Source organism: Ailuropoda melanoleuca, chromosome 12 (genome assembly GCF_002007445.2).
Source record: "Ailuropoda melanoleuca isolate Jingjing chromosome 12, ASM200744v2, whole genome shotgun sequence".
Taxonomy (NCBI): domain Eukaryota; kingdom Metazoa; phylum Chordata; class Mammalia; order Carnivora; family Ursidae; genus Ailuropoda; species Ailuropoda melanoleuca.
In genome coordinates, this window is record NC_048229.1 from 52305898 (window position 1) to 52319874 (window position 13977).

Below are 13977 nucleotides of genomic sequence, written 5' to 3' on the forward strand. Positions count from 1 at the left end.
CAGGAGCAGCTTGGTCAAGAGCCACATGCTATCACCAGCATCTGGTTTTTATCTTTTTATCTTGCAATTGCTTCCTACTTTGTTGTCTCCATTTTCCCCATTTGGTGGGGAAATGGTTGTGGAATGCTCTTCCTCAGTCTTCTCAGTGCTCAGACTTACTGTGATTGAATATATGGTGATTGCCCCCATACCCGATCCTGGGACTAGAGAAATGTGGTGGGCTGATTGGCTAACACTTGGGTGGCACACTCCACCCCAGGTATTGGGGCTGCAGCTCTCCCCAGACCACATGGACTGGGTCTGGGGAAGGGGGTCAGTTACCAGCCACATAGTGGGGTTTTGCTAGAATAGAAGGAGGAATGCTGAGGTGGCAAATAATAACCATAATAATAACCATAGTAGGTTCATAGGAAGGAGAAGCAATTATTAATGTCTTTGCTATTCTTTCTACCTATTGTCATATGCCCTGAGTTGAAAGGGAACAATTTGAATGGCTGTAGCTTTAATACACACCCCCAACAATTAACTTTGTATTATTTCGTTATAAGGACAAGGATTCTCACCAGCTCCTCCTGGCCCATGGTAAATTCATCATTGATTTTTAAATCTAAGAAACTTGAAATTGCTATCTCTTAATATGTGTCTATGTTTTGCTCTAAATACTGGTCTTTAATAAGGACGTTTAGTAAAAACCACTTCTGATTATATCTTCTCGATCACACATAGTGCAGGCTGCTGTATACTTTAGGATCTCAGTATTTGTGTTTTGTTTTGCTTTTTTTGGTAAAATTTATTTTTACTAATTAATTTTTTTTCAGGATTTGTTGATGGACATACAGTTTCCTCACGTCTGACTAATAAAGGTGATGGAAAACCCCTCCCCAGCCCAAGCTGGGTTGTCTCGCTAAGAGGACCTCAGTTTTAAGGCTGCTCTTTTCTTGGCTTTGCACAAATGCTCTGGAGACTCCAGGTTATATTGGAAACTGGTTAGGCTGAGCTTTTTTCACCTTTTCTCACCCTGTGGCAACGAAGTGACTGGAGGGGAATCGAGTGACGACATTATTGTCTTTGATTGTCCCCCATGAGGGCATTAAAACAACTGCCTTCTCCTTATGGTCCCCAGGTCGAGTTCGAGTGGCTGAGACAGTATTGGTTTCAAGGCAATCGATACAGAAAATGCACTGATTGGTGGTGTCAACCCATGACCCAACTGGAAGACCTGTGGAAGAAGATGGAAGGCGTGGTAAGTACATGAGGTCCGGGGCCGTAGTTTCTGGGGGGATCTGCTGTGTAACTGCTGTGCCACCGAGTTTGCATCGGCAAGTCCATCATCATTATCCTGAACTAGTGAGTCAGGTAACTCGTGGTAAGGAACAGCCCGGATTTTGTCCGTACGAGCTCAGTGGAGTTCCGTGAGTATTTTATCGAGTATTTCCAACGTACGAGGCACCATGCTGGACACATGCTAGGAAGTGACACGGTGGGAACAACAGTGCAGCAGTAAGATGTAAAATTCATTTGCATTTTCAGACCCACCAGGCACCTTTCTAAGGCTTTTCCCCTTATTAACTGCTAAAATTCATACAACAGCCCTACGAAGTGTAGAAACTCTTATGGGTCTTAATTTATAGATGTGAAAACTGAGACATTGAGAAATTAAGTGCCTCGCCCAAGGTCACAGAGCAAGTGGCTGAGCACAATCGAGACCCAGGCAGTCTGGCTCTACGACTTGTGCTCTTAAGCGCTACATTCAGTTTAATAAGGAGAGAAACATGAATGTAGCCAGGTGTTACATTAGCTAAAATGAAAGCCTGTAATAGAGATTAAAAAAAAAAAAATCACAGTCCAGAGGAGGGAGTATTAAATTCAGAGCACTGGACCCGGACTGTCGTGAAACAGCAGATGTGGCTTTTTAGGGACTTTGGATGGGGAGGAGTAGGGCCGGATAGGGCATTTGGAGAGGAATATCAGGCTCCGGGAAGTGCACTAACAAGATTGCAAGTGGGGAAGGACAGCCCGCCTGGAGCAGGGAGTTGGGGACAGAGTCCGAAGTGTAGCTGGAAGGCGAGCTGAGGCCACTTGCAAGTTTTGAATTAAGTCTTAATTTAAATAATAGTAATAATAGCAGACTCTTATGTGATGCTTATGAAGAACCAGGCACTATTCTAAATGTTTTATATATAACTTATTTAACTTTTATGACAACCTTGTAAAGTAGGTATGATGGTTCTCTATTTCATAAACCAGGAGACTGAGCCACAAAAGGTTTACATAACTTCCTTAAGATTGTACAGCCCCTAAAGTGGGGAAATGGGATTTGAACTCAGGAAGGCTGGCCGTAGGGTCATGCCCTTCACTACCTCGCTGTTCTGCCTGCAAACCATTGCCTTTGGAACGTAGTAGAAAAGTGATAAAAGCCTGCCAAACTCTAGAGGCAGTACCACTGCACAGACTGGGAAATGTGCTGGAAACGGCGAACTGGTCTGCAAAAATGCATAGCTGGTGCTCACCGCTGTTTTATAATAATGACACTATCAAGTCACAGCCCTGAAGGGGTCTTCGTTTGGAAGTCTAGGTCAGAATCCGGAAGTCCTTGCTTTCCAGACATCTCCTCAGATCTTTAAATCATGCCTTTTCGTGGATATATGTCTGAGGAAGGAATGTTATAATCCTTCTTTTATTGTACTAATAGTATCACAAAAATGGATTCCTCCAAAGACCTGAGTCTCAGTATAAAACTGAGCATTGTAAAACTGAGTTGGAGGTAATGAAAAGTCCATGCCTTCATCTCCTTAGTTCTGTTCCTAGAATTAGCCTGTGTGGAGTGTGCTCTGTTTTTATGGGATGTGTATATAAACAGCATCAGTTTCAGGGAATTTTTTACTGTGTTATTCTGGTTTTGTCCATTTACATATGAGTTGGAAGAACCTCTTTCTTTGCCAGACTTGGACTCTAAGACATCAGGTCGACTTTGGGATTGTAATTTGACAACTCCACAGATTAGAAAATTTGAATCAGCAAATGAATAAGAAAGGAACTCATTGATTTTGTTAAAAAAAAAAAAAATTTCTTTGCATTTTTTTTGTTCAAGGTTTTGTTTTTTTTCTTCTTCTAAAGAGTAGTCTTCGGTGTTGTGGGCTTACTGATTATATTCCTTATGAATTCATTTAAAAGCTTTAGCTGTAATTTTTTTTTTTAATTGGGCCATGGCCCATCAATTCGATGGAATATCTTCTGTTTACTTTATGACTCTTGTGTAAAAAATACCAAGAAGAGCAACCTTGGGAACGCTCCAGAGCGAGTTTCCTTGCAGTTGGTGTGGCATTACTGGGTGTTCTGAGTGAAGTCAATGGCCCCGGTGTCTCTCCTCAGCCAGCCTCAGGCTGATCATTATCAGCAGAGTGAAGGCTTGGGCCAAGATAAAAGGGATGATACTTCTAAATTAAATTTAAGCACGGCTTCAAGCCTTTTTAAATGACTTTTTAACAAATTCATAATAATTTATTTTTGCTATTGGAAGAGACAGGAGATACTAATCACTGGGGAAGGCTATGGTTCTGTGACTCCTAATGTTAGCGCAGTGCCATCTGGTATGTGCGTACTGGGGGTGGAGCTGGCACTGGCCACCTTGAGTTCCTGCTTTGTACCAGCCCACCTCACATGTTTACAGTTGCAAGCAGTAGGGGGCAATGTTGAGCCACCAGTTGGAGGCCTCAAGATGCTGGCCTTTCAGGAAAATGCATACAAATGTACCATTAACTGTCAAGAATTATCCCTGTTGCTTCAAGTTAGCTGTAATCTCCAAGATTCCATAACACAGGAAATCAGTTGTGGGTTAACAAATTCAACAGCAATTTAACATAAAAAGTGCAGTGCTTGGTGCACATTTGGATTCTATAGAATTAGACTAATCTGAAGCATTTCTGAATGTACTCGCTTTGCTTCCAGGGAATATATTACTCAAAATTACTATCCTTTTAGACAAATGATTCTTCTTTATCTCTGTGCTTTTTTTTTTTTTAAATGGTAAAATCATGTGCGTGTTGTGGATAGACTTCTCTAATTAATGTATTTTGTCTGTTCTGCAGCATAGCATCGATCTCTTTCTCTTTTGGTGAAAACAAAACAAAACAAAAAACCTCTGGCAATATGTACATTACTTTTCGCCTTTTGCTTATGAGTAAAGCGACCTCTGACGGCCCTTGTACCAGGGAAGACACTGGTGTTGTGATTTCTCTCTGTCTTCTCCATGTGTTTTTTTCCCCCCACTTCGTGGTTGGAAGGTGTCGTCTTAGGTTGGATACAGAAGAATGGAAAATGAGATTTGAAATCACGTTTCTTCCCTTAATGGTAATTGCTTCTTCACGTGTCATAACCAGTCACATATTTCAGAAAGCTCAGTCCGTTGCGTCTAAAACTCCCCCAGCCTCTGCTTCCATTCTCTGCTCCAACAAGTACCATTTTTATCACACTGCTTATTCTTGCCACTTCTCTCCCCCCCGCCCCGAGGATGGTTTTACTCTGTGCTTGCTCTTGTCATGTAAATGTTAAACCTTATATTTGAATGACATTCTGATAAAATATCACATTTTCCCTGAATATTACCTCATGAATTTATGAGCCATTAAGCCCAGAGCAGCACAACCCTTTCGTGTAACTCAAGAATTTAGCCTTGCCTTTTCCTGTCATCTTTGCTCCCTGTTCAGGATGGTATTATAACCCTGGAACGGTATTCAGATATTTGTATTTTATTTTATTTTCTTGAAGCAACCCACCACCTCACAACCAAGATTAGTGTATTATGAGGCGACTCTTCAGGATAAGAGAGAGTTACCATTTGAAAGAAACTGTACAAGCTTTGCTTTCTGGGTAAAGAGAAATATGAAAAGCCGAAGTCTCCTGTGAGGTGAGGAAGTCTTGCTGTAGCCAGAGATTCAATGGATAGGCCATTTGTCTCTCAGGGTCTGGTATCGCACTTTGCAAAACTGACATTTATTTTACCTATAAAAATGTTTTAACACCATCAAATTCACAATGATACGGAAAAGAATACTAGGTGTGATGTCTTCTAAATTGATGACATTTATTCATTTCCCTTTGACCTTAAAAAACAAAAGGTCAATTTAGTATAATCCAGTGGAAATATTCTAGAATAATTTCCAGAGTAAACGTTTTCAGAAGTACTGCTGATTGATACACTGGAGAGAAATTTCCTCATGCTTTTTTTTTTTAATTTTTTAAAATTTTTATTGCTTCTTTCTCTTAGAAGAGAAGAGTAGAGTCCTGATTATTTTGAATGTTTTGAATTGCATTTCCCGTCTTGACAGTTCTTTGTGCTGGGATAGCAGTGCGTTTATATGGCAGTTGGCCTTCATAACCTTTATTGACTTTAGTGGGAAGGAGCCAAGACTGGATCATTTTAATGTATCTGTTTTGAAATAGTGTAAAACACAACATATAATTATGTTAGGTAAGCTATAGGCTGTGTTAACTTCTACCCATTTATGCTAAAATTTGGCACAAGAGAGCAGAGAGATGTGGAAAACGAGTAGGTGTTTTATTTAATTCTGTTACCAGTTTCTTGTTGTTAAAAGTTTTAAGAGAGAAATGTACTTACGAATGTAAAGGTTGTCCTTTACAAGTGAGTTATAATACTTTAATTTCGAGATGAGTCATGCGTTTTTCCTTGTCATTTTGGCCTGTGAAAATCATCTGGGAGCGATCACACCAGGAGCCTGTCCACTGCTGTCTGGTGGAGCCTTTCCTAGAATGGGTTACACAGTCGTAGGCAGTGAGTGAGCTGAGGCGCAGTTTGTTTGTTTTTGGAGAGATTAATGAAGCTATCATCACAGTGCTTTAGATTAAATTCTTTGTAACTGAGTAGAGGAATAAGGCTGCTTTTTCATCCCCTGAAATATATACTGAGTATTCCAGTATTGGCTATTCTGTTACAGTTCAATTAGCCAAGTTCATTTTAAACTTTCTTCTAGGATTAAAGATTTGGGGGGGGTGTATGAGGAAGAAAGGGATAGAAATATTAATTTTCTGCCCATGTTAATAGTGAAGTCACCAACTTATATTTATATATGTGTGTGTAAACATATGTGTGTGTGTATATAAATATCTCCTCTTTAGTATTATTGTATATACTGAATTACATTTGCAAACATAATCCTCTCCTCCATTTTTCGGAATTAGCATCGCTGATACAGGAGCAGAATATCTTATAGTAATTTAGGATTTGGTGTGAGATGTCTGGTGGTTTTAAATTAAAATTTAAGTTCCCTTCTCCCTTTTTTGACTGGTACAGTGCTGAGTGGCTCAGGATAAGCACAGATTGGAGGCAGGTAAACAGTCACAAGCACCCAATAATTCAAATTATGTACACAGACACTGAGTTTGGGGACCTCTATATTTAGCTTTGGAAATTTGGGGGGGGGGGAGAAAAAAGTCACTTTTCAGCTACAGTGGCTAAAAATCCTTGGCTCACGGTTTTTATTATCTTAAACGTGTTCACTGAAGGTCGGTGCTTTCCACCCTCCTCCCTCCCCAGCCCCCCACCGCTGTTCCCCGCAGCCCAGCTGCATTGTTCTATTAAGAGTAAAATATCTGAGGGGAAATTGTACGTGTAATTTAGCAATGAATTTCTAACAGGTTTTGATTCCTTCTTTGATTGCCTTCTGGATTTCTCTCAGAGTTTTCCAGTTTTTCCCTTAGTCGCTGCAGACTTAGTAATGAATTAAAAAAAAAAAAGCATTGTGTATCCTGTCTTTTTGGGGAAAAAAATTTACAATTCCAAGAGAATTCAGGCTTAAGCTTGAGAAACAGAGTGTGCATCGAAAGCACAAAGGACTATGTTTATGATTCTCTTTGAAGTGTTTTCGCAACTGGATAAGGAAAATTTTAGAAACCGTCTGATAGTGTTCAGGGTAAATACTTAAACCCCTTTAGAGAATTTCACACACAGATACTGTGCAGCAGAAAAAAGGGATACTTATGTTTCTTAAAGCTGCTACAGCCTACAGCTTTGTACTTAAAGACAGAGGTGTTGAATAGAATTCTACTGAGGATACATCCAGCGACAATATCTCCAGGAACATCAGAGCAAACCAGTGGGTAGGACTTTCTGTTTTTAACCCTTACATGAGCTGTATGAGACTTGAGCTTTTTGGTACCAAGTACTAGGATGTGCCTGTTACATCCCAGGAATGTTAAGAGGATCGTTCAGGTGCCTCTGCTCTGCACACAAGAGGGACAAAGGCTAAAGAAGCCGAAAACAGTGAGGCAGAGGGATGGGAGCTGGGAAACTCCAAGGACGAGCCTTGCCATCTCTCTCAACTCTCGTTAGCACGCGCGGAGAAAACCTGAAATAAACAGCCACCGTTTCTCTTTTAGCCTTGGTTCCATAGGCTTGGGCTACGTTTCGCTAGCCTTTGTTAAATACACACACACACACACATACACACGCACACGTGCATGATTCACACATGTTCTATTTTCTTGTCCAATAGACAAATTTGGTTGTTTTAAATAATTTTAAGCACAGCAGATTTCAGTTTGATGCAGAGGTGTGAAGATCTTGCTTCTTTCCCCCGGGGGTGCTCTGGTAGCCTTGGCTGCGGCATTTCTTTTGGATTCCTTTGACTAGCCGACCATCATAGCATTTCAGATGTGAATCAGAACCCCAGGTGCCAGATCGGGGTGTCAGTAATTCCCATTTTTTCCTGGCAAAGTTATAACCTAAAACAATTGGATACCTTATTTCCTCTAGTTCTTTTGGAGGGTGGCCGAGGTGGGGAGTGGGGCATTAAATTCAGCTCTAGTCTGTCATTTATCTTATTAGAAAGACCTTTGAGATATTCTAGGAGAGTCTCTGTCTAGAAGACTGAAGTTATGTTAAAAAAAAATCAGCAGGCCTACAGTTTTGAAAGGAAAGCAGGATTTCCAAAGGATGTGAGCCAGTTGTTGGGAACGGTATCAAGATTAGAGGATCTTTTTTTCCCCAAGTTGGTTAATGAATGGTCCCTAAAACTGTAACTTTCTGAAGAAAATTGTTACGATGATCAAATGAAAAATTACATCACATATAATATACTGTACACATGCAAGGCGTCACCACGAGTGATTTTATTTATTTTTTTAAGGATCTTATTTATTTATTTGAGATAGCACGAGCAGGGGGAGGGGCAGAGGGAGAGGGAGAAACAGACTCCCTGCTGAGCGTGGAGCCCAATGTGGGGCTTCATCTCAGGATCCTAAGACCATGACCTGAGCTGAAGGCAGATGCTTAACTGACTGAGCCACCCAGGCGCCCCAGCACTAGTGATTTTAAAAGCAAGTGTAGACAGTCCTCAGTTTAGGAGCCCTTACTTAGAGGCCATTTGACCTAGTGCCCCTTAGTGACAGCGTCCCTCCCCTCTTCTCATTTCCCTTCCTCCAGAACCGGGGTCATTCCTGGAGCTAGAGGGACTCAATGAATTGGAGCCCAGTGCTATTCTGGTAATGTTTCTACCCCACTGTGGGCTGAATACCTTGGGAAGCTGGGCTGGGAATCTTTCCATATTTTTCAAAAATGTCTCTATGGAGAAATGTGCTCCCAGTGCCAAAATCTGACTTACCAGAGAGCTCTGGGAACACATTAAATCGGCTCTTCCGTGCATTAAGGGTAACATAACCATGATCCTGCTCTCTTTTCATTGACATCTGCAAAAGAATGACCTTTTTTTAAACTAAGGGAAACTTGATATGTTGCTTTTTCAGTATTCCTGAAAGTATCTCTGTGATCATTTATAGATGATGTTTTTAACACCATCTTTTCCCCTAACACGTAAATTATGATTGACTTTTTTTGTATTTCCTCTACATGGCCTCAGCCCATCTGGAACCACCTGTGACGATCTCATTTGTAAATTTTTCCTTGATGTGTATAAAAATCTCAGATAACCTCCAACTTGTTTCTGATTGATTGACAAAATTAGCCTTCAAATAAAAATCTGGATTACTATGGTAATACTCAAAATTAATTTCTACTGTTCCAGTCATGTCTGCTTTGGTTACGAAGACTTGGAACAGGTGGTAGCTTGATAATATATATCCCTTTACTTAAGTATTATTAATTTAAATGAGCAATTATGGAATACCCAGAATAATGCATCAGCTCTTTAACAGATGTTGGGGGATCAAGAGGGCTTGTATTTTATTTAATGTCAAAAACTTTTCATGCAGTTAATAGTGAATTTTTTAACGGATGGAAGTGGTGGGATATTCCATGCCTATGATAAATTAATATTATCTGTTAATATTATCTGGGTACTGGGGTCTGATGTCTTGGAGACCTGAATAGTGGTTGGGCAAGGTGGGCCGTGTTTAGCTATTTAGTAATATCTCAAATTTAACATACCTCAAACCAAACTCTTGATTCCCATAATCTCCACGTCTTTCTCACAGGATCACACAATTCAGTAATTTGTACTGTCCAGTTACTCAGCCTGTAACCTTGGAGTTCTCTTGATTTATCTCTTGATTTATCAGTGAATCCTGTTAACGCTGTTTTCAAAATATTCATCATCTGGCCACTCTTCACCACCCCCTGTGCTACTGCTTTGGTAAAGAGCTACCATCATTTGTCAAAATAGCCTCCTTGCTTCTACCACCCTACATCCATCCCTGTGAGAGTGTTCCTTTATTTTTTAAAAAGATTCTATTTATTTGTCAGAGAGAGAGAGAGTGAGTGCAGGCAGAAAGAGAAGCAGACTCCCCGCTGAGCAGGGAGCCTAATGTGGGACTTGATCCCAGGACCCTGGGATCATGACCTGAGCCAAAGGCAGACGCTTAACTGACTGAGCCACCCCGGTGTCCCTAGAGAGTGTTCCTTTAAAATACAAGTCTGGTATTTCACTCCCCAACCGAAAATTACCATCACGTGCAGACATCCCACTTCCTTGCAACGAGCCTAGAGCACTACCGGGTCTGTCCACCCCCACCCCGACCCCCCAGAACATGATTTCTCCTCCCTCCCAGTCTCCCACTTGCCCTCCTACTGTCTTTAGAACATGGCCGGCTTCTTCCTTCCACTTCATGGCCTTTGCATTTGCTGTCGCCTCCATCTAGAATATTCTTCCTTCTGTTAATCTGCATGACTCACTCCCTCACTTCATGCAGGTCTCTCTGCTCACGTCACTCCTTGGAGAGAGTTCCTTATGATAGAGAGTGCCTTGCCCTGTTCTACTTTGCTTCCTATTGCTCTCCACCATCCGCCACGGTACTCGTGTATTGTCTGCCTCTACCTAGTGTAATAATCCCTCTGAGAGCCAGACTTTGTCTCGTTCACTGTAATTTCCCCAGCTCCTGGAAGAGTGACTGGTACATTGTAGGTACCCTGACACTTACTTGTTGAAGAAACGAATTGATGTGAGGTCAGCGTTCCCGCCCAGCCATTTCCTCCTACCCACATTAAACAGCGTGGCCTTTAATAAATTCTTTTTAACTCTGTACATTTCTCTAAAATGTCAGGTCCTGCTTAACAGGAATATTATGGGGTTAGTTTTATTTTTAAACAAACGTAACCCTCCCAACAATACCCCCAAACACCTTTAACATTTGAAAAATAATAATATCTAGAGCACAGAGGATACCTGAGAAGGTCCTGTTTTATGCCTTTGGCATTTACACTGAGAAGATTGAGCAGTCACTGGCAAACAACTTATGCAAATATGAAAAAAATTTCTTTTAAATGTGAAACGTAAGTAGCTTATTAGCAGTGCTGCTAAAACTTAGAATCGTCGTGTTTTTTATTTAATTTTAGATTTTCCTGTACTTGGAAAACTTAATAGAGTAAAATTGTCAAAAAATTAAATGAGTTCCCCAACAAAGCTTGGACTTTTTATTACTAATTTCCAAAAGTTATATAGGGAAAGCAGTGTATACTGGACAGGTTTTGGGCACAGAACTGGGGAAATCTCTGAGGAGTAAACTGACTTCCGCTAGACAAGCTGAAAACTGATTAAAATATTTATCATCCTGTGGGTATGCAATAGCTTTTGATGATGGAAGCCATATTAATATTCATCTTTGCTGCTTGTCTACACTTCAGACAGATCCCAGGAAAGGATGTTCAGATGACCAGTTTCTTTCCTCACCAGGAGTCCTTGAGCCCAGTACAGCTTGGAACCAAGGAATGCCTTGTGATGTGATTGAGCTTTTCCTCTGGGGGCTGGGGCTGGGGGAATACAAACCAGGAGAGACCTCTGGGCTGGAAAGCTTTAAAGGATTGCTGCTTTCTCACAGGAAGTCTTTTGTTAGAACAAAGGGAAAAGTTTGGTTGTAATTTTACAAGCAGCAGAACTGCTGTTGCAGAGTCCACGAGGCAGCCCTGGCCGGCTCCTTGGGTGAAGTGAGGGGATCGAGGCCTTACAAAGGGTTTTAGTGTGCATGCCACTGGAAGCTGAAGATTCCCCACTCCTTTCCCCTACATTTGTTAAGGAAGAAGGAGAGAAATCAGTAGTGCGCGCTGCTGACCCCAAGGTCTTCTGACTGGTTGTTCTGGAGTGTTCCATCTTTCTTTTGTCCTGAGACAGAGTGAATATATATGCTGTCTTCCTAGCCAGGCATAAGGAACGCAAGGTGGCCTTCTGGGGTTCTCAGGATCTGTCTTTAAAATGTTGTGGTTTTTTTTTTTCCCCCTTTGATGGGAAAAATAATCTGGCTTAATTAGTTTAGTTAGTTAGGCAGTGTTGTTTTCTGTCTAGGTTAGAATAGCCTTGATTCTATTTTGGGGTGGGGGAGCAGCAATAAGAACTCTGAAAGAAACTGACCTCCTTATGGAGCGGTCTGCAAAGCCTGGAAATTGAGTAGAATAGTCTCATAAAAAAGGCTATTGTGTTAAGACACTTAGTTTCTGTCTTCAAAACATTAACATCCACCCCTTTTGCATTTTTGTTTTTGTTATTCCACACTGAAATCTTTTTATGGAAAAGTACTTTAAAATTATTGGGACCACAATGATATTTGCAACCTATTTTAATAGATGGCATCAAAAAAGAAATATTCATTTTTCATTCTAGTCATTTCCTCATTCATCTGCTCCACTTCTTGCAGATAAGTGTGAAGTTCTACAAAAAGCCAGGACTTCTGTCTCCCAGGTTGATAAGGCGCAAGGCAGTAAGTAATTCAGAGGAAGAGAAATCAAAGGGGAGAGTGGATTCTGACATAGGCCTTTGGGAATACGAGGGATTTTGATAGATGGAGATGGGTGGAGGATATTCAGGGATTCTAGAAGCAGAGACATCCTAGTGGGAAAACACAGAATCTGCTCACAGACTTGATTAGCCTGGATGGAGTGTGGTTTGCGTGAGTCCAGTAGTGAGAGATAAGATGAGGAAGATTAGCAAGGACCCTTTTCTAATGCATTTCACTGCAGGGTACAGTGCTTTCACCCCTTAATGACTGCCTTCCTCTCATAGTCATGGAAAGCCAAGTGCTAATCATGTGCAACTATAAAGAAAATAAAATCTGTCTTACTACCTTTTATCAGCATAGGGGAAACAAGTCAAAATTCTATCATTTGCCCTAATTTCAAGACCTATCTGCATTCTAAATACGGCAAATAAGCAACACTGTCCATATTCAGAAGGAGAATTACAAATGAGTTGATTTATTTTCCTACCAAGGTTTTTTTTTTTTTTTTTCCCCTCACAAATTGAATATCAGCCTAATAATTTTGGATTTTGGTCAGAGGCAGGTCTTTCCATGTGTGAACCATTTCTGATTCTCTTCCTTGTTTAGGTGTCTCTCATGTTATTTATTCATTTATTTTTTGCACATGGGAATTGAGGTCCAGAGGAAGGGACAGCTCCACTGCCTCCTGGAGAGGTGACAGTTTTGAGGACTTAAGTACTTGCATAAAAGTATTTTGAAATACAGCCAAAGTGTCATTCATGAGTTGTTTGATTTGGTTCGGGATAGTGGGTGTGGCAGTCTATCATTTCCACTGCTGAAATCGAGTGGTTTCCTCCCCACGCACACCTCCCCAGTCTTTGGCTGATAGCGCCACATTCGTGCTTGGACACCCCATGCCGCCCTGTGTTTGCTGTCGTGTTTTGGCTTGTCAGTCACACCACTTGAAAGACGGAGTCAGTGTTCGCAGTGGAAATGGTGGCGGTTCCCTCCGGGCTCTCCTACCTCGATGTACAGATTTCTGCTAGACTCGCCTTCTTTTCCTCTGTGTGATGTTACTATTTCCCAGTGACGGGTTTTATTACTTTTTAAGGCACAAGCCATTAATTCTCAAGTGACTAATCACTCTGTGACTTTGTTCGTCAGACGGGGGCTTCTGCAGGATTGTCTCAGCTTTGATCCTGCTCAGGAATCCGAGGTCTGAAGTGAATTTAGAGGCCACCATCTCTCCTTACATATTGGTGAGATGAAGAAACGATATTATGGGGCTACTGTTTCATTTTACCAAAGAGCCTTCTGAGAGTCACACCCAAGTGACGCTTCCCTAGAGAACCGAATGGGCTTCGTGCTTTTTCAAATGCTATCTCCTTGATATCTCTTGGTATCTCTTCATTCCTCACAACGCCAAGGGAAAGTGGTAGCCGTGACGCAGTCAGATTTGTCATTGCTTCATTTCTGTCAAGGCCTGGAACCTTCCCCCATGCTCTTCATGTACCGGCTCTACTAGGGTGCTCACCCTGCGAGGCCTGGACAAGCTGAGGCCCAGCTGCCGTGGAATCTTGCAGTGTCAGAATGAGAAGGGAGCCAAGAGACGAGCATCCCATTCTCTTCCTTTTGGAAAAGGAAGGGCTCAGAAGGTACAGAGACCCATCTGGGGGCAACAGAGCCAAATGTTAGTGGACCTAGAGCCCAGATTTCCCAGTTCCCAGTTGAACATTTGCCACCATTCCTGAGCCTCCCAAGTGGCCATGCCTTCTCTTCCCTAGTGCGTCTACCAACTTTCAGCTGGATGCAGGTAGCAAA

The 13977-nt window shown here is 41.6% G+C and overlaps 1 protein-coding gene across 3 annotated transcripts in view; it reads left to right on the forward strand.

The window, feature by feature from the left end:
- FTO (FTO alpha-ketoglutarate dependent dioxygenase) overlaps positions 1 to 13977 on the forward strand; it is a 282764-nt gene that overhangs the window by 82995 nt on the left and 185792 nt on the right. For all 3 annotated transcript variants that reach the window (XM_034638936.1, XM_034638937.1, XM_019797912.2), the window contains one exon: positions 1124 to 1243. In XM_034638936.1, coding sequence (XP_034494827.1) covers positions 1124 to 1243 — 120 coding nt within the window. The remainder of the gene's footprint in view (positions 1 to 1123; positions 1244 to 13977) is intronic.